The 16,495-nt window shown below is 40.2% G+C and overlaps 2 protein-coding genes and 2 non-coding genes across 8 annotated transcripts in view; 2 read left to right on the top strand and 2 right to left on the bottom strand.

The window, feature by feature from the left end:
* Positions 1–12,188, bottom strand: part of LOC111473392 (defensin-like protein 5) — a 47,064-nt gene extending 34,876 nt beyond the window's left edge. For 4 of the 5 annotated variants that reach the window (XR_002715654.1, XR_002715652.1, XR_002715663.1 and 1 more), the window contains exons 1-2: positions 12,156–12,188; positions 11,790–11,882 (exon numbers count right to left, since the gene is read on the bottom strand). The gene's annotated coding sequence lies outside the window, so the exon portion shown is untranslated. Of the gene's footprint in view, positions 1–10,839; positions 10,976–11,789; positions 11,883–12,155 lie in introns of those variants that run through there. The other variant, XR_002715653.1, reaches the window with a different exon arrangement.
* Positions 169–324, top strand: LOC111473422. Its single transcript, XR_002715689.1, has one exon. It is a non-coding gene; the product is annotated as a 5.8S ribosomal RNA (ribosomal RNA).
* Positions 587–3,824, top strand: LOC111473435. Its single transcript, XR_002715699.1, has one exon. It is a non-coding gene; the product is annotated as a Eukaryotic 28S ribosomal RNA (ribosomal RNA).
* Positions 9,559–10,088, bottom strand: LOC111473395 (defensin-like protein 5). The gene is made up of 2 exons (XM_023118927.1): positions 9,955–10,088; positions 9,559–9,854 (listed from the first exon to the last, which is right to left on the bottom strand). The coding sequence occupies exons 1-2, from the start codon at positions 10,016–10,018 to the stop codon at positions 9,676–9,678; spliced, it is 243 nt and encodes an 80-aa protein (XP_022974695.1). The 5' UTR covers positions 10,019–10,088; the 3' UTR covers positions 9,559–9,675.
* Positions 12,189–16,495: the final 4,307 nt, after the last annotated feature.

Below are 16,495 nucleotides of genomic sequence, written 5' to 3' on the forward strand. Positions count from 1 at the left end.
ATGAACGTGTTTACAAACTTTTTGTGTCGGGGGGAGCATTCATGCACCCTCTGATGCCCAAGCAAAAACTGGCGCAAGTCGCGCCAAGGATCTCAAACGTATAAGCTTTCCCCTTGCCCCGATCTTGGTGTGAGGGGGGCAAAGCATTCTTGTCGTATTATTCACAACGACTCTCGACAATGGATATCTCGGCTCTCTCATCGATGAAGAACGTAGTGAAATGCGATACTTTGTGTGAATTGCAGGATCTCGTGAACCACCGAGTCTTTGAACGCAAGTTGCGCCCGGAGCCTTCTGGCCGTGGGCACGTCTGCCTGGGCGTCACGCATCGCGTCCCCCACATACAACAACCACTTAGGTTTGTTGCATTGGCAGGGGCACATGTTGGCCTCCCGTGTGCACCGTCGCACGAATGGCTTAAAATTGAGTCCTCGGCATCTGTTGTCGTGACACTACGGTGGTTGATTCAACCTCGGTATCATGTCTAGATCACAGCTTGGGTGCCTCCTTTTTGTGAGTGAGGGAGGGAGGGAGGAATCTTATGTTGACCCTTTGAACATTGTCCCCAAAGACGATGCTCTCGACGAGACCCCAGGTCAGGCGGGACTACTCGCTGAGTTTAAACATATTAATATGCAGAGGAAAAGAAACTTATAAGGATTCCCTTAGTAACGGCGAGCGAAGTGGGAAGAGCCCAGCTTGAGAATCGGGCGCCCTCGACGTTCGAATTATAGTCTGGAGAAGCGTCCTCAGCGATGGACCGGACACAAGTCCCCTGGAAGGGGGCGCCAGAGAGGGTGAGAGCCCCGTTATGCTCGGACCCTGTCACACCTCTAGGCGCTGTCAACGAGTCGGATTGTTTGGGAATGCAGTCCCAATTGGGAGGTAAATTCTGTTCAAGGCTAAATATGGGCGAGAGACCGATAGCAAACAAGTACCGCGAGGGAAAGATGAAAAGGACTTTGAAAAGAGAGTCAAATAGTGCTTGAAATTGTCGGGAGGGAAGCGGATGGGGGCCGGTGATGTGCCCCACTCGGATGTGGAAAGGTGATAAGCCAGTCCGCCAATCGAATTGGGGCATGGACCGATGCGGAATGAGATGGCGGCCAAAGCCCAGGCCTTTGTTACGCTTGTGGAGACGTCGTCGTCCCGATCGTGGCTGGCAGCATGCGCCTTTTGGCGTGCTTCGGCATCTGCGTGCTCCTGGCATCGGCCTGTGGGCTCCCCATTCGACCCGTCTTGAAACACGAACCAAGGAGTCTGACATGTGTGCGAGTTAACGGGCGAGTAAACCCGTAAGGCACAAGGAAGCTGACTGGTCGGATCCCTTTGTGGGTTGCACCACCAACCGACCTTGATCTTTTGAGAAGGGTTCGAGTGTGAGCATGCCTGTCGAGACCCGAAAGATGGTGAATTATGCCTGAGCGGGGCGAAGCTAGAGGAAACTCTGGTGGAGGCCCGCAGTGATACTGACGTGCAAATCGTTTGTCTGACTTGGGTATAGGGGCGAAAGACTAATCGAACCGTCTAGTAGCTGGTTCCCTCCGAAGTTTCCCTCAGGATAGCTTGAGCCCGCGTGCGAGTTCTATCGGGTAAAGCCAATGATTAGAGGCATCGGGGGCGCAACGCCCTCGACCTATTCTCAAACTTTAAATAGGTAGGATGGCATGACTGCTTTGTTGAGCCATGCAACAGAATCGAGAGCTCCAAGTGGGCCATTTTTGGTAAGCAGAACTGGCGATGCGGGATGAACCGGAAGCTGGGTTACAATGCCTAACTACGCGCTAACCTAGATCCCACAAAGGGTGTTGGTCGATTAAGACAGCAGGACGGTGGTCATGGAAGTCAAAATCCGCTAAGTAGTGTGTAACAACTCACCTGCCGAATCAACTAGCCCCGAAAATAGATGGTGCTGAAGCGCGTGACCTATACCCGGCCGTCGGGGCAAGTGCTAGGCCCCGATGAGTAGGAGGGCGTGGTGGTCACTGCAAAACCTTGGGCGTGAGCCCGGGCGGAGCGACCATCGGTGCAGATCTTGGTGGTAGTAGCAAATATTCAAATGAGAACTTTGAAGGCCAAAGAGGGGAAAGGTTCCATGTGAACGACACTTGCACACGGGTTAGTCGATCCTAAGAGACGGGGGAAGCTCGTCTGATAGCGCAATAGCGCGAGCTTTGAAAGGGAATCGGGTTAAAATTTCTAAACCGGGACGTGGCGGCTGACGACAACGTTAGGGAGTCCAGAGACGTAGGCGGGGGCCTCGGGAAGAGTTATCTTTTCTATTTAACAGCTTGCCCACCCTGGAAATGGCTCAGCCGGAGGTAGGGTCCCGCGACTGGAAGAGCATCGCACGTCGCGTGGTGTCTCCTAGCGGCCCTTGAAAATCTAGAGGACCGAGTGCCTCCCACGCCCAGTCGTACTCATAACCGCATCAGGTCTCCATGGTGAACAACCTCTGGTCGATGGAACAATGTAGGCAAGGGATGTCGACAAAATGGATCCGTAACCTCGGGAAAAGGATTGGCTCTGAGTGCTGGGCACGGGGGACCCAGTCCCGAACCCATCGGCTGTTGGTGGACTGCTCGAGCTGCTCCCGCGGCGAGAGCGGGTCGCTGCGTGCCGGCCGGGGGATGGACTGGGAACGGCTCCTTCGGGGGCCTTCCCCGGGCGTCGAACAGTCAACTCAGAATTGGTACGGACAAGGGGAATCCGACTGTTTAATTAAAACAAAGCATTGTGATGGTCCCTGCGGATGCTAACTTAATGTGATTTTTGCCTAGTGCTCTGAATGTCAAAGTGAAGAAATTCAACAAAGCGCGGATAAACGACGGGAGTAACTATGTCTCTCTTAAGGTAGCCAAATGTCTCGTCATCTAATTAGTGGCACGCATGAATGGGTTTACGAGATTCCCACTATCCCTGTCTACTATCCAGCGAAACCACAGCCAAGGGAACGGGCTTGGATGAATCAGCGGGGAAAGAAGACCCTATTGAGCTTGACCCTAGTCCGACTTTGTGAAATTACTTGAGAGGTGTAGGATAAGTGGGAGCCAAAAGGCAAAAGTGAAATACCACTACTTTTAACGTTATTTTACTTATTCCGTGAATCCGAAGCGGGGTACTGCCCCTCTTTTCGACCCAAGGCCTACCTCGGTGGGTCGATCTGGGCGGAAGACATTGTCAGGTGGGGAGTTTGGCTGGGGCGGCACATCTGTTAAAAGATAACGCAGGTGTTCTAAGATGAGCTCAACGAGAACAGAAATCTCGTGTGGAGCAAAAGGGTAAAAGCTCGTTTGATTCTGATTTCCAGTACGCACGAACCGTGAAAGTGGCCTATCTATCCTTTAGACCTTCGGAATTTGAAGCTAGAGGTGTCAGAAAGGTTACCACAGGGATAACTGANCCTGCTTGCCCCCGTGCGTGCTCTCTCCCGCCCCGCCCCATCCTCGTTCTCTAGCGCGCGCGTGCCCCCCGCCCCACCTCGCCAGCGTGCTTCCGCGCGCGCATGCCCCCTGCCCCGCCAGCATTCTCCCGCGCGCCCCCTCCGCATTCTGCTGTGCACGCGCCCGCGCCTGTGCCCCATCCATCACCCATTAAATGTGAAAGTACATGTGGAGTGATCGGTTTGTTGTAATTTTTTTTCTAGGAGCTAAGAAACATGAAAACATGATTCCCACGAAATTTCAGATTTTTTTGACAACTCTAGCTATTTTTTCTAATTTCTTATTATTTAATATTTAAAAATTCATTAAAAAAATTTGGTTGTTGAAAAATTATGAAACTTGATTTATAGATCCATTAGAATGTCCAATTCATGAATCAATCGAGTTCATGGAAAACAACATTCTAAAACTTGATATATTTGGTCGTATGACGACTCAGAAAAATCGTATCTAGGCCTGGCAGACCAAAAATGCCTAAAAAATGTACTATATAGGGGGGTGACTCATCTGCATTGGCTGGGCACGGGGGTACCCCATATATCTTCCGCCACCCCCATGCCCCAAGCACTATGTGCCGCACGTGGGCATATGCTTGGGGTGTGGGGGTGGTGGTTGGCGAACGAGGGCGGTTGATGGCAGTGGTGCGGTGGCGAAACTTGCACAGTGAGGTAGTGTCGGGTGCGCCTTTGGGCGTGCAACATGAGCCTTGTTGAGAATGGAATGTTGCGATGTTTCCTTCTAACTTGGGCTGGCTTGAGGATGGTTGATGGCTGGTACGATGATGAAACATGCAAGGTGGGGTGGAGTCGGGTGCCTTTGGGCGTGCAGCATGAACCTCGTTGAGTGTGTGACGTTGTGGTGATGCTCGGCCAGCCTTGGGCCAGCCCTATGTTTTGAAGGCGTGTGGTGCCAGAACATGTTCGGCTGGTTGGAATCGGGTGCCTTTGGGCGTGCGACATGAGCCTCGTTGAGCACGGAATGTTGCAATGTTGCCTTCTAACTGGGAATCTCTGGTGTTTGGACTGTGGATGGCTGCTGGTACGATGATGAAACATGCAAAGTGGGGTGGAGCTAGGTGCCTTCGAGCATGCGGCATGATCCTCGTTGAGTGTGGGACGTTGTTGTGGTATGCCTTCCTTCCTTGGGCTAGCCCTATGTTTTGAAGGCTGTGTGGTGGCAGAACATGCTTGGTGGGGCAGTGTCAAATGACTTTGGGCGTGCGACATGAGACTTGTTGAGCATGGAATGTGGCCTTTTAACTTGGGCTGACTTGAGGATGGTTGATGGTTGGTACGACGACAAAGCATGCAAGGTGGGGTGGAGTTTAGTGCCTTCGGGCGTTCAACATGAACCTCGTTGAGCGTGTGACGTTGTGGTGACGCCATTGGGCCATCCTTGGGCCAGCCCCATGTTTTGAAGGTGGTGTGTTGGCAGAACATGCCTGGGGCATAAGGTAGTTTACGTCACTTTAGAATTTGAGGATGTCCAGCACATGCGTTGTTGCAAAACCGCAAGAAATTAGAACGTCGTTCAAAATTATATCTATTCGTAGGATACCTCAAAGAGCCGAAAGGTGGTTTGTTTTATGACTTTCAAGAAAATAGATTGTTTGTATCAACAATTGCTACATTCTTAGAGGAAGACCACGTAAGAAATCATCAACCTCGCAGCAAACTAATATTAAGTGAGATTTCTAAAGAAGCTACTGATAAAACAACAAGAGTTGTTGATCAAGCTGGTTCTTCAACAAGAGTTGTTGATGAAGCTGACACTTCTTGTCAATCACATCCTTCTCAAGAGTTGAGAATGCCTTGACGTAGTTGGAGGGTTATAACTCAACCCGATCGTTACTTGGGTTTGGCAGAAACTCAAGTCATCATACCTGATGATGGCATTGAGGATCCATTGACCTATAAACAGGCAATGAATGATAAAGATAGAGATCAGTGGATTAAAGCCATGAATCTTAAAATGGAGTCAATGTACTTCAATTAAGTTTTGGAACTTGCAGATCAACCAGATGGGGTAAAACCTATTGGTTTCAAATGGATCTATAAGAGGAAACGAGACCAACCCGGTAAGGTACAAACCTTTAAAGCTCAACTAGTAGCAAAGGGTTATACCCAAAGAGAGGGGGTGGACTATGAAGAAACCTTCTCTCCTGTTGCTATGCTTAAATCGATTAGAATACTCTTGTCTATTGCCACATTTTATGATTATGAAATTTGACAAATAGATGTTAAGACAGCCTTTCTAAACGAAAATCTTGAAGAGAGTATCTATATGGCTCAACTAGAGGGGTTCATTGAACAGGATCACGAGCAAAGGGTTTGCAAGCTTAAAAGATCCATTTATGGGTTGAAGCAAGCATCTCGATCCTGGAATATAAAGTTTGATACTGCAATCAAATCTTATGATTTTAAACAGAATGTTGACGAACCTTGTGTTTATAAAAGGATAGTCAACTGTACAGTAGCTTTCCTGGTGTTGTACGTTGACAATATCTTACTCATTGGAAATGATGTGGGATTTCTATTTGACATTAAGCATTGGCTAGCGACACAATTCCAAATGAAAGATTTGGGAGAGGCTCAGTTTGTTCTTGGAATCCAAATTGTTCGGAATCGCAAGAACAAATCACTAGCATTGTCTCAGGCATCGTACATCGACAAAATATTGATTCGATATAAGATGCAAGACTTCAAGAAAGAATTATTACCTTTCAGGCATGAAGTTCATTTGTTGAAGGAACAAAGTTCTAAGAAACCTCAAGAAGTTGAGGATATGAGACACATTCCCTATGCATCAGCGGTCGATAGTCTGATGTATGCCATGCTGTGTACCCGACACGACGTATGCTATGCTGTGGGAATTGTCAGCAGATATCAATCCAATCCAGGACGTGCTCATTGGACTGTCGTTAAGAATATCCTCAAGTATCTTAGAAGAACGAGGGACTATATGCCAATGTACGGTGCTAAGGATTTGATCCTTAGCACCGTACACTGACTCAGATTTTTAAACCGATGTAAATTCGAGGAAATCGACATCAGGATCTGTCTTCACTATGAATGAAGGAGCAATAATATGGAGAAGCATACAATAAGGCTGCATTGATGATTCCACCATGGAGGCTGAGTATATTGCTGCTTGTGAAGCAGCGAAAGAATTTGTATTGCTTAGGAAGTTCTTAACTGATTTGGAAGTCGTTCCAGATATGCATCTTCCCATCACTCTTTATTGTGATAACAATGGAGCAGTTGCAAATTCAAAAGAACTAAGAAGCCATAAGCGAGGAAAACATATTGAGCGCAAATATCATCTCATAAAGGAGATTGTGCAACGAGGAGATGTGATCGTCACACAAATAGCTTCAGAGAACAACATTGCTGATCCATTTACAAAACCCCTCACGGCTAAAGTGTTTGAATGGCACCTAGTGAGTCTAGGACTATGAGTTATGTAATTTAGGGCAAGTGGGAGAAAAGGCATGAGTATGTGATGACCTAGTTTATTGTATTTATGTCTTTCTCTCTACTCAATGTTATAAAACCCCATTAGAGTTTTAGTCCAAGTGGGAGTTTGTTGGGTTTTATGTCCTAAAACTCATGGTTTGTAAACAAAAACATATTCTATTTTCAATAAAGTTATTATTGTTGTTTATTCAGTAAAGATTGTTATTGAATAAAGTGAACTTTATGATCATTAATCTAAATCCAATAAACTAAGAACACTCTGGCTATAGTATGATTACGTGAACTATATGTAGAGACATAAGAGTTGATCAAGTTCAAATATATAGTCAAAATGATCTATAGTATAAGGATAAGGCTGAGTACCTTATTCTTAGGACACTATGGATGCGGCTCACTTTTGTATATGATATAAACAATGTGATCACTTAAATTGTACATGTGGAGACATGTGAGTGGGGGCGTCCTATGCAATGAGTATTGCATAAGATCGGACCATGAGAAAAGTCACTCTCACTTTATAATGTCGTTTACTGTTGAGACTGATTTTATTTTCATTCGATGACCTAGGTAACTCGATCTTAATCCTGAGCTAACCATGAACTCCTGTTTATTCGAAATTATCCTTAGATATGCATGGGTGAGAGTGGCTCAAGTTCGCCGACTCAATAGGCCTCCCATTTCAGGGGTAAGACTGGGTAAATGACTGGGGACGTGGGGTGCAAGATGGAATTCACTCCTACTCACTTTTAGGGATAGAAGAGATGTAGTTCCCTTAAGTACTGACTCCAGGTCTTGAACAAGGGGCCCCACCCTCTCATTGGCCTGAGAGGGATCTGGTTTACTGGTTGGACCACAAACCAGTTGTTCATTAGAGGATCAACGAGACATAAGAAACAAGAAGTAACTTCAGGGGTAAAACGGTAAATTAGCCCAGCTCTAGTTACGAACAACATGTGAATGATCGACTTACTAATCATGGTTATATCAAATGGACAAAAATATATCTATAGTGAGGGGAGTGCAACTATTAGGCTATAGTGGAATGTCTTATTAGTTAACGAATGTTGGTTAACAAGGTTAATGAGTTTAACCGGTTAATCTTGGATCATTGGAGCCCATGTTCTATAGGTCCATTAGGTCCCTCTGCTCGCTCATATCGGATTAAACCATAGAACAGTGTGACGAGTGAGTTCGAAGTGTTCGAATTCAAATTAGGGAGAATGCGCTACATATATATGATATATTTAACCGCATTTTTGTTTTATTTACGAATTAAACAAAAAAAAGAGAATCAGAGATATTTAAATAAGATTTAAATATCTTAATCAAATATGTGTCGGAATTAATTAGAATTGACATTTGAATTAATATTAAATATTAATTAAATAGTTTAATTAATCATTTATTATTACTTTAATTTGTAATTAATAATTCAAATTGATTGTTGAATCAAAATGAAGAAAGTCAAAATGTTGACTTCATTTAATTGAAAAATCCATGTTAGTGAAATTTTGAGGTGTCAAAATTTGGTTTAACCAAACTTGCATGGTAGCCAAATAAACCTTACAAATTTGACTGGAATTTTGAGTGTCAAAATTTGGAACATTCTAGTTATTTACTATAATTGATGTTCTAAAAGTGCCTAACCCGCGCATGGCCCGTCACCCGCGAATGGCCCGTCACACACATACGGCCCGAAACCCGCGAGCGATCCGATAACTCGCGCCTCTACCCGAGACCCCTACACACGCGTCACTCTCTAATTGAACGTGAATGTATGCCATGTATGCTGCTTAGTTTGATGTGATATGTTATGCATGTGATGATATGTGGTTCGTGAATGATTATGGCATGATTGTATGGAATATGTGAATGTAAACAACATGAATTGTCTGGAATCATAACCCCGATAAGAATATGTATGAAATGTGAATTGAAAATGAGAATGACATGAAGTATGGAACGTGACAGGGGGTTATGATCATTATTGGTAAACGTAGAAGTACGAGGGATCTCATGCATTATGTGTGTTCATGCATCTAGGGGATACCCTTATCCCATAACGATCGTTGTCCTGCCATTGGATGTACGCATCCTTACCCTTGTGATGGGATAGGGGTATCCCCAAATGCATGAACACAACCATCAAATTTTTAGGTTGGGTTAGATTCACGTGTTTATTTGTTAAAATTTAATTCATAAAGAAAACTATTTATTTATTTTCAAATATTTAATTAAGTTTTACAACTTAGTTTCAATATATATTTCTTAAAATAACGGTTAAAAATAATTAGGAGGGTTTAAGAATAAACAATAAAAAAATAATTACAAATTAAATATATATATTGAATTAAATTTTAAAACCGTTGAGTTCCCAATTTGTAGAGAGATCGGGAGAAAGAAACAAATATGAGATGAGTGTAAACAGTTTTTTTTTTTCTTTTCTAAAAATTATTAAATGATTTCTTTAAAAAAATAAAAAATTAAATGATTAAGAAATGCCTAATCAATATGACAATGCATAGTTGAATGGAAGAACCAAGAAGGATTAAGGAATCAGGAAGCTTTGAACCTGATTGCATCAATTTACGCAACTAACGAAGCTTGTGATTCTATCAATTTGAACTTGCGAGTTGAGATAAAAATTATAAAATGGAAGAAGGAAGCTTTGATTAGTAAACATGTTGTGCAATTCAGTAGAATTGGAGTCGCTTATTACATTCAGATAGCAACAACTGTGGTGAATTACAAACCCATTAAAGCATGGACTCAGCACATTGCTTCGTACAAGTGCATTTATCACCCGAGCAAAATCCGTCATCCCACTTCTCAAAAGAAATGCAAAGTTCAGCACATGTTGCTGCAATGCACGGTCCTATAAATGCATCGCTGTGCTTATAGCATGTCCGCCCCTCTGTCTGCACCACCATCCATCCTGCAATAGTAACACAAACTTATTCATACAAACAAAAACCTTCTTTTTAATACTATCTGTCAATCTAAATCAACATGGAGAAGGAGGAAGGATCAAGTACCAGAAGTAAGGGCTAGGAAGATGAACACCACAATTTTGAGATTTCTCAAGCTTTGTCCCGCCATTCTTTTCTTCTCTTATTCCTTGCTACAATGGAATGTTTGTTTCTTCTCTTATTCCTTGCTACAATGGAATGTTTGGATATCAGTTCCCCATTTTATATCTGTGAAACGCCTCATCTTTGTAACGTCTTCTTGATTTCCTTGCGATTTCAAGGAAAGAATAATCACGTTTTGTAACGTCTATACTAGCCGTTCTTGATTTAAAAGGAAGTTGTTTTATTTTATTCTTGTCTAGTCATGCGGTTAACATTGGTCGATTAAAAGGAAGGTTTTATTTAAAAGGAAGTTGTTTTATTTAAAAGGAAGTTGTTTTATTTTATTCTTGTCTAGTCATGCGGTTAACATTGGTCGATTAAAAGGAAGGTTTTATTTAAAAGGAAGTTGTTTTATTTAAAAGGAAGTTGTTTTATTTTATTCTTGTCTAGTCATGCGGTTAACATTGGTCGATTAAAAGGAAGGTTTTATTTAAAAGGAAGTTGTTTTATTTAAAAGGAAGTTGTTTTATTTTATTCTTGTCTAGTCATGCGGTTAACATTGGTCGATTAAAAGGAAGGTTTTATTTAAAAGGAAGTTGTTTTATTTAAAAGGAAGTTGTTTTATTTTATTCTTGTCTAGGCATAACCTAACCTTAATGTTTCGTGAATACATCTTACTTCTATCGTTACATTACATTTAGTGCATCCTTCTCGTATCATATATCAAACATATCATTGAACACATCACACCATAAATATTATCATACAATTCACATATTATAGCATAACATAAACATAATATAAGCATATTGATTCACAGATAATTCACACATATTAGTATATATGACACGTGCAGAACCACAGGCACGTGTGAACATTAAATTTAACCATGCCGATAGTAAGGCCGCTTACCTGGTTAACTTAAGTTGTTGTCACGAATATATCCTTAATGAAAGTTCGATTATGTCCTTTGAAATCCGTAAACCTATTTGAGCCCATGACATCAATTTCAAGTTTGAATTCTATAAAATTATTACTTGGGTCTACTCTTATATTTACTTTTTTCTGTATTTAGTTTATGCTTTTTTATTTAATTTATGTTTTAATTACAGAATCTTCCTTTTTTTTTTTATGGGTATTTACTCTGTTGCCTTCTAATTTTGTTCTCATGTATTCCAAATTTATAGTGGATCCCTATTTCCAAATCTTTCCTTATCTTGGTGTTTCCTTTTGTTCACAAATTTTCTTGGTCATTTTATTTTTAATCTATTCATTTGCTACGGATATAAATTTAATCTAATATTACTAATATAACGTGATTTACTAGAATTCGTATAAATGACTGACATTTAGTTTCTAACTCAAAACTAAACGATTATAATAATTTAATGAAAATCTAACTATAATTGGCTATGATTTCTTAAAAAAAGACTAAAAAGAAAACGAAGATTTAATATATACCTTATTGTTCAATTCTATCTTCACTTAAATCTCCCATGAATCTCAACTCCATAAAGGCCATTTTCATTTTTTTTATAATTATTTTTATTTCTTTATTTCTTTATTTATTTCATTATTTATGATTTTTTTTTTTGGGCTATTAGAGCAGAGTTCATCTAGTCACTTATTTTAACGTTCCCTAATTCCCGAGTATTTTGATCGATTTAGGGCCTTAACTCATGGTTCTTTGAGCTTTTCTTTCATATATCCGAAATTCATACTTGTTTTAGGGTTCATATGGAAATCCAAGCGATTCCTACAAGTATTTCTTAACGAAAAAGTGCAAGGTGGCTATTTACCGCGTTGTCGACGTTCGGGACCTCTGTTCATGATCTTCCGATACCTGAATTACCTTCAATTTTCTTCCACAGACTTCTTATTGTGTCTAGTTTCTGGAACCATAAAGATTTTTCTGAGAACCATTCTAGAAGAGGGTTAAATTTTAGAAAAATCGAGGGGTCAAGTTTTTGGTTGACATGGCCGGTTCAATTGAACCGGCCACGTCATCGTCTTCTTCCTCCCGATGGGAAGAAGACGTGCGTGATCTTTCGCGCCGCCGTCTGAAACTCGCCCTCCCCAGCTCCGATCATGCCGTTTCTCCCCTCGAGTTCTTCATGAAACTTAAAGAGGGTATTACAAGGAAGAGCTATGGATTGATTTCATACCTTTTCGTGGATCGTAGCCTTAGATATTCGCTTCCAAAGTTCGTCCAAAATATAATTTCTCGCTGGAGTAAAAACAAAGGATTTCTTATTGGGTAGCCGATTCTAAGGGTTTTCAAGGCTCGATTTCTTCATGGAACTTCTTCCTTATTCTTTCCTCAAGCTTAAGAAATTGGTTTCGAGGAACAACTTTGAGTGTGGGACCTTAATTTGAGAAATCACTCTCGGTCTGCAAGTTACATGACACCTCCGATTTTCAATCTCTTAGGTATCTTGTTCTTAGACGTTTCAGCTCTTGATTCCTTCATCAAAGTTACTCATCTTTTTCCTCTTAAGCTAAAGGAATCCTTTATTTGAAGGAAAAGAGGTCATAGATAGGAATTCGACACTTACCCACAATTTGAACACGAAACGAATTTTCTTCAATTGGAATCGTTTCTGAGGTTATTTCTCTTCGTGGTCTTCAATGAAAACATTCCTTGAAGGTGCAGAAACTTATTGAGATTGTTCTTGCTCGACGAATTTTGTGTATCCTCTGATTTGAATTTTGAGTTTTCCTTGAAGCTCTTTAATGGCGGATTGGATTGGGGGAATGGTTTCTAGGCACTTTCCGAACCCTATTCCTTCATAGCACTTGTGGGTAATATTGTTTAGAAACTAGAGGAACAAGTTTGAAAGGAAATGGTTGAGAATTGCTCTCAAATTTGGAAGAAACCCGAGAGTAGGAGACCCAAAATCTAAACGCTTATTGCCTACGATTGGGAGCTCTCCCTTGCTTGACTCTTATTCCAAACTATTGCCCCAACTTCAGAATTTATAGGGAAAGCATAAACCGGCATTGGGAGCTCTAGATTCATCGTGAATTATCGGTTGAATTTTCTAGAAAATTCGTCAGAAATATCTACTCCGATCACAGCCTCACCGACTTTGGTTTTGAATCCTAGCTGTTGGATGTGATGATCCGTGAGTTTTCTGAATATATTCAAGTATGGGGGAGATTGAACGGCTGAGAGTCGAGATTTGAAGGATTTTGTGTAGAAGGCATAGTGAAGGATCGGATTTTTAGCAGAATGGCAAATCCGTAATTATCCTTAACTTTAAGGGTATTTTGGTAATTTGCCACTTTTTGAATATTTTATTATTATTTTTCCTCCAAAAATCCATAATTTCCATAAAAATTCTTCATTTCTTCTAGGTCATTTCTCACTAGCATCTTGAAATTCCCTCAAGATAAGGAATTAAAAATTAAAAATGTTACTTAGAAATTCGATAAACGACCTTTTTATCCTTTTTGCTTACCAAACTTCATTCTACGAAAATTTTTATAAAAGTCTTTCATTTGCCTCTCTTCGATGGAAGTTTTATTTTTTCTTGATAGTATTTATTTATAAGAATCATAAGATGGAAAAACAAATGTCAGCCATTGATTCATAAGATGGATGGTTCTTTCTCAACTTTATCTTATTCCATAGGGAACTTTATTATTATTAGTATTTAAAATATAAAAATTTAAGAATATTCTAATTTTAATCGATAAGAAATGACTTTGTGGTAATCCAGCATTCATATATAAATTCTTAAATTTGTTTGTGGAAAATATTTTTGTTACACCCGAATAAAGAGGAGGTATATGAATGAAACGAGACACGGTTTAAATGAGAGAAATTATAAAGATAAGATGACTAAAAAAAGAGTTACTATTTGTACCAATGAAGTGCTAAGTTGAGCTATTGTATATTGGGTAATGTAACCGTCCAAGTTTTCCACATTTTTATAAATAATGTTTTATTCCCATTTCTAACCATTCACATACCGTAACGTATGCATATCATATTATAGTCATATCGTTTCATAAACAATTCATATATATCAAATATATGGCACGTGCAAAACCACGGGGAATGTATTGACACAACATCAAATCTAACCATGTCGATAGTAAGGCGACTTACCTGATTTGCTCCTATGACATCTTTCTTCAAATAAATTTGTTTCTACATGTAAATCTGAGTAATTGTGTACAGGCCACTTTTGTTCTTTAATCAATTCTTTGGCGGTATTTTATGGTAACAAACTGAAGACATCTCTCTTCACGTTAGTCTTCTTCTGCATGATGTAACTACGTGAAGTCATTTTTGTTCTCTCCATAATTCTGTACACATATATTCTTGGCCAATTTTTAATCGATTCTTTTCTACGAGTAAATCTGCGTAACTGCGTACAGGCCATTTTCTTTCTTTAATCGATTATTTGGCGATCTAATATAAACCTTACTTAAAAAACTGACGACATCTCTCTTCATGTAAATCGGCTTCTATAGACGACATCTCATCACGTAAATCTGCTTCTACAGACGACATCTCTCTTCACGTAAATCTGTTTCCATAGGTAAATCTGCATAACTGCATAAACGTCTTTTTCGTTCTTTAATCGATTATTTAGCGATCTAATATATCTTACTATAACAATATTTTCTTTCCGTTTTTTTTAATTTGATTTTTAGTTTATATTCCAACCTAACCATTTGAAAGGGTTGACTCTCTATCTCGAGTATCTGGTTCCTCGTGATTATTTTTGTTTGGTTGTTTGCGATTTGGATTCTATTATTGTTGTCATTAAAATTATGGTAAAGTGCGAAAGCGAATTATATTTATTTGAAAATTGAAATTTTTTATAGGGTCTCGTTGTTCTATTTTTTTATCACTTTTTTCATGCTCAGGACAAAAGTAAGACCACCTAATTTTCACGTTCGTTATATGTGATGACATGATGCCTACTTACTAGTAAGACCACCTAATTGCCAGTGCTTGTGGCTGCTTCAGTTACTTGTTGTATAGTGAGTCCATTAAGCATAAGATATTTTAATTTCGCAGTGATTAAGTTATATTAAAAAAAACATTGTTGAGCAAAAAAAAAAAAAAAATTATTTTATATAGCAATGAACAACCGGTATAAAATGGAGTAAATTATATTTTGTATATCAAGTTGCTTAATTCCCAAGCGGCATGTCGAAACTCATATTGAAATCCTAACTTCTGAGGTTTTGGCTCGAAGTCCTACATGGCTCTCTTCAAGCTTGTCTTCGATAATTGTGTCGCATCGTTCTCTCGAACTTTGTGTATGCCTCAACTTAGCTTCAATGCACACTAGGATTTCAAGATCCTAACTTCTGAGGTTTTGGCTCGAGGTCCTACATGGCTCTCTTCAAGCTTGTCTTCGATAATTAAGTCGCATCGTTCTCTCGAACTTTGTGTATGCCTCAACTTAGCTTCAATGCACACTAGGATTTCAAGAAGTTTGGATTGAGTTTAGAACCTACAGGTACAACGTAATGACTAAAGGCCTTGAATGGTTAATCTTATGATTTAAGTATGTAAATGAATCGAAAAGACAACCTTTAGATAAGTTGTAGAAGTTAAGTTGTTAGATTATATGGATTTCTATGTAACAGTCTAGATCTACTGCCAGCAGATTTTGTCCTCTTTGGGCTTTTTCTTTCGGGCTTCCCCTCAAGACTTTAAAACGCGTCTGCTAGGGAAAGGTTTCCACACCCTTATAAATGGTGTTTTTTTCTCCTCCCCAGCAAATGTGAGACATCAGATTCTATTTCTATTGTATTGGAATGAGATCCTCGTTTCATGTCCATCTTTTGCGAAGTTTTAAGTTTTAAGGTTTACTAAAGTTTAGCACAACCTTTTACTCATAGATGGATGACCAAACAAAATGTTTGAACAAGATCTTAGAAGATATGCAAAGCGTTTGTATGTTGGATTTTCTTGGTAGTTGGACCTCCAACTTGCCGTTCATGGAATGCTCATATAATAATAGCTATCAGGCAATCATCGACATGGAAAAAAAGGTGCAGAATCTTTGCTTACTAAAATGAGGTAGTAAAACACAAATTATTAAGCATTCTGTTAGTACAAGTTACGAGTAATGCTATCCAAAAGATTAGAAGAATGATATAAACAACACAAAGTAGATAAAAGAAGAGGTGTTTTGAGGTTTGGTAGAAAGAGTAGCTCATTTCATGTCAAACCATTTGAAATCTAAGAGCAAGTTGGGGTTAGTTACTTATTGCTTAGCGTTGCTCAGCCCTACCACCGTCCCTCTATCTCTCTCTCATACAACTCTTGCACTGTAGTTCGTCAAGTTGTGCCTCAACCTTCCACCTCATTAAATTCTCTAACTGCCTTCGATCAAGATACACCATTGTCACTAGACTCGATGAAAGTGTCGAACAGGTCGGAAATAGGTTTTACGAGCCAAATAAGCTGCCGGAGTCGAGAAGCTATTGTCGGAGCCGAAGAGAGTTTTGTGCCAGATGCTTACACGTGGTGCAA

This window comes from Cucurbita maxima, unplaced genomic scaffold (genome assembly GCF_002738345.1).
Source record: "Cucurbita maxima cultivar Rimu unplaced genomic scaffold, Cmax_1.0 Cma_Scf00119, whole genome shotgun sequence".
NCBI lineage: Eukaryota > Viridiplantae > Streptophyta > Magnoliopsida > Cucurbitales > Cucurbitaceae > Cucurbita > Cucurbita maxima.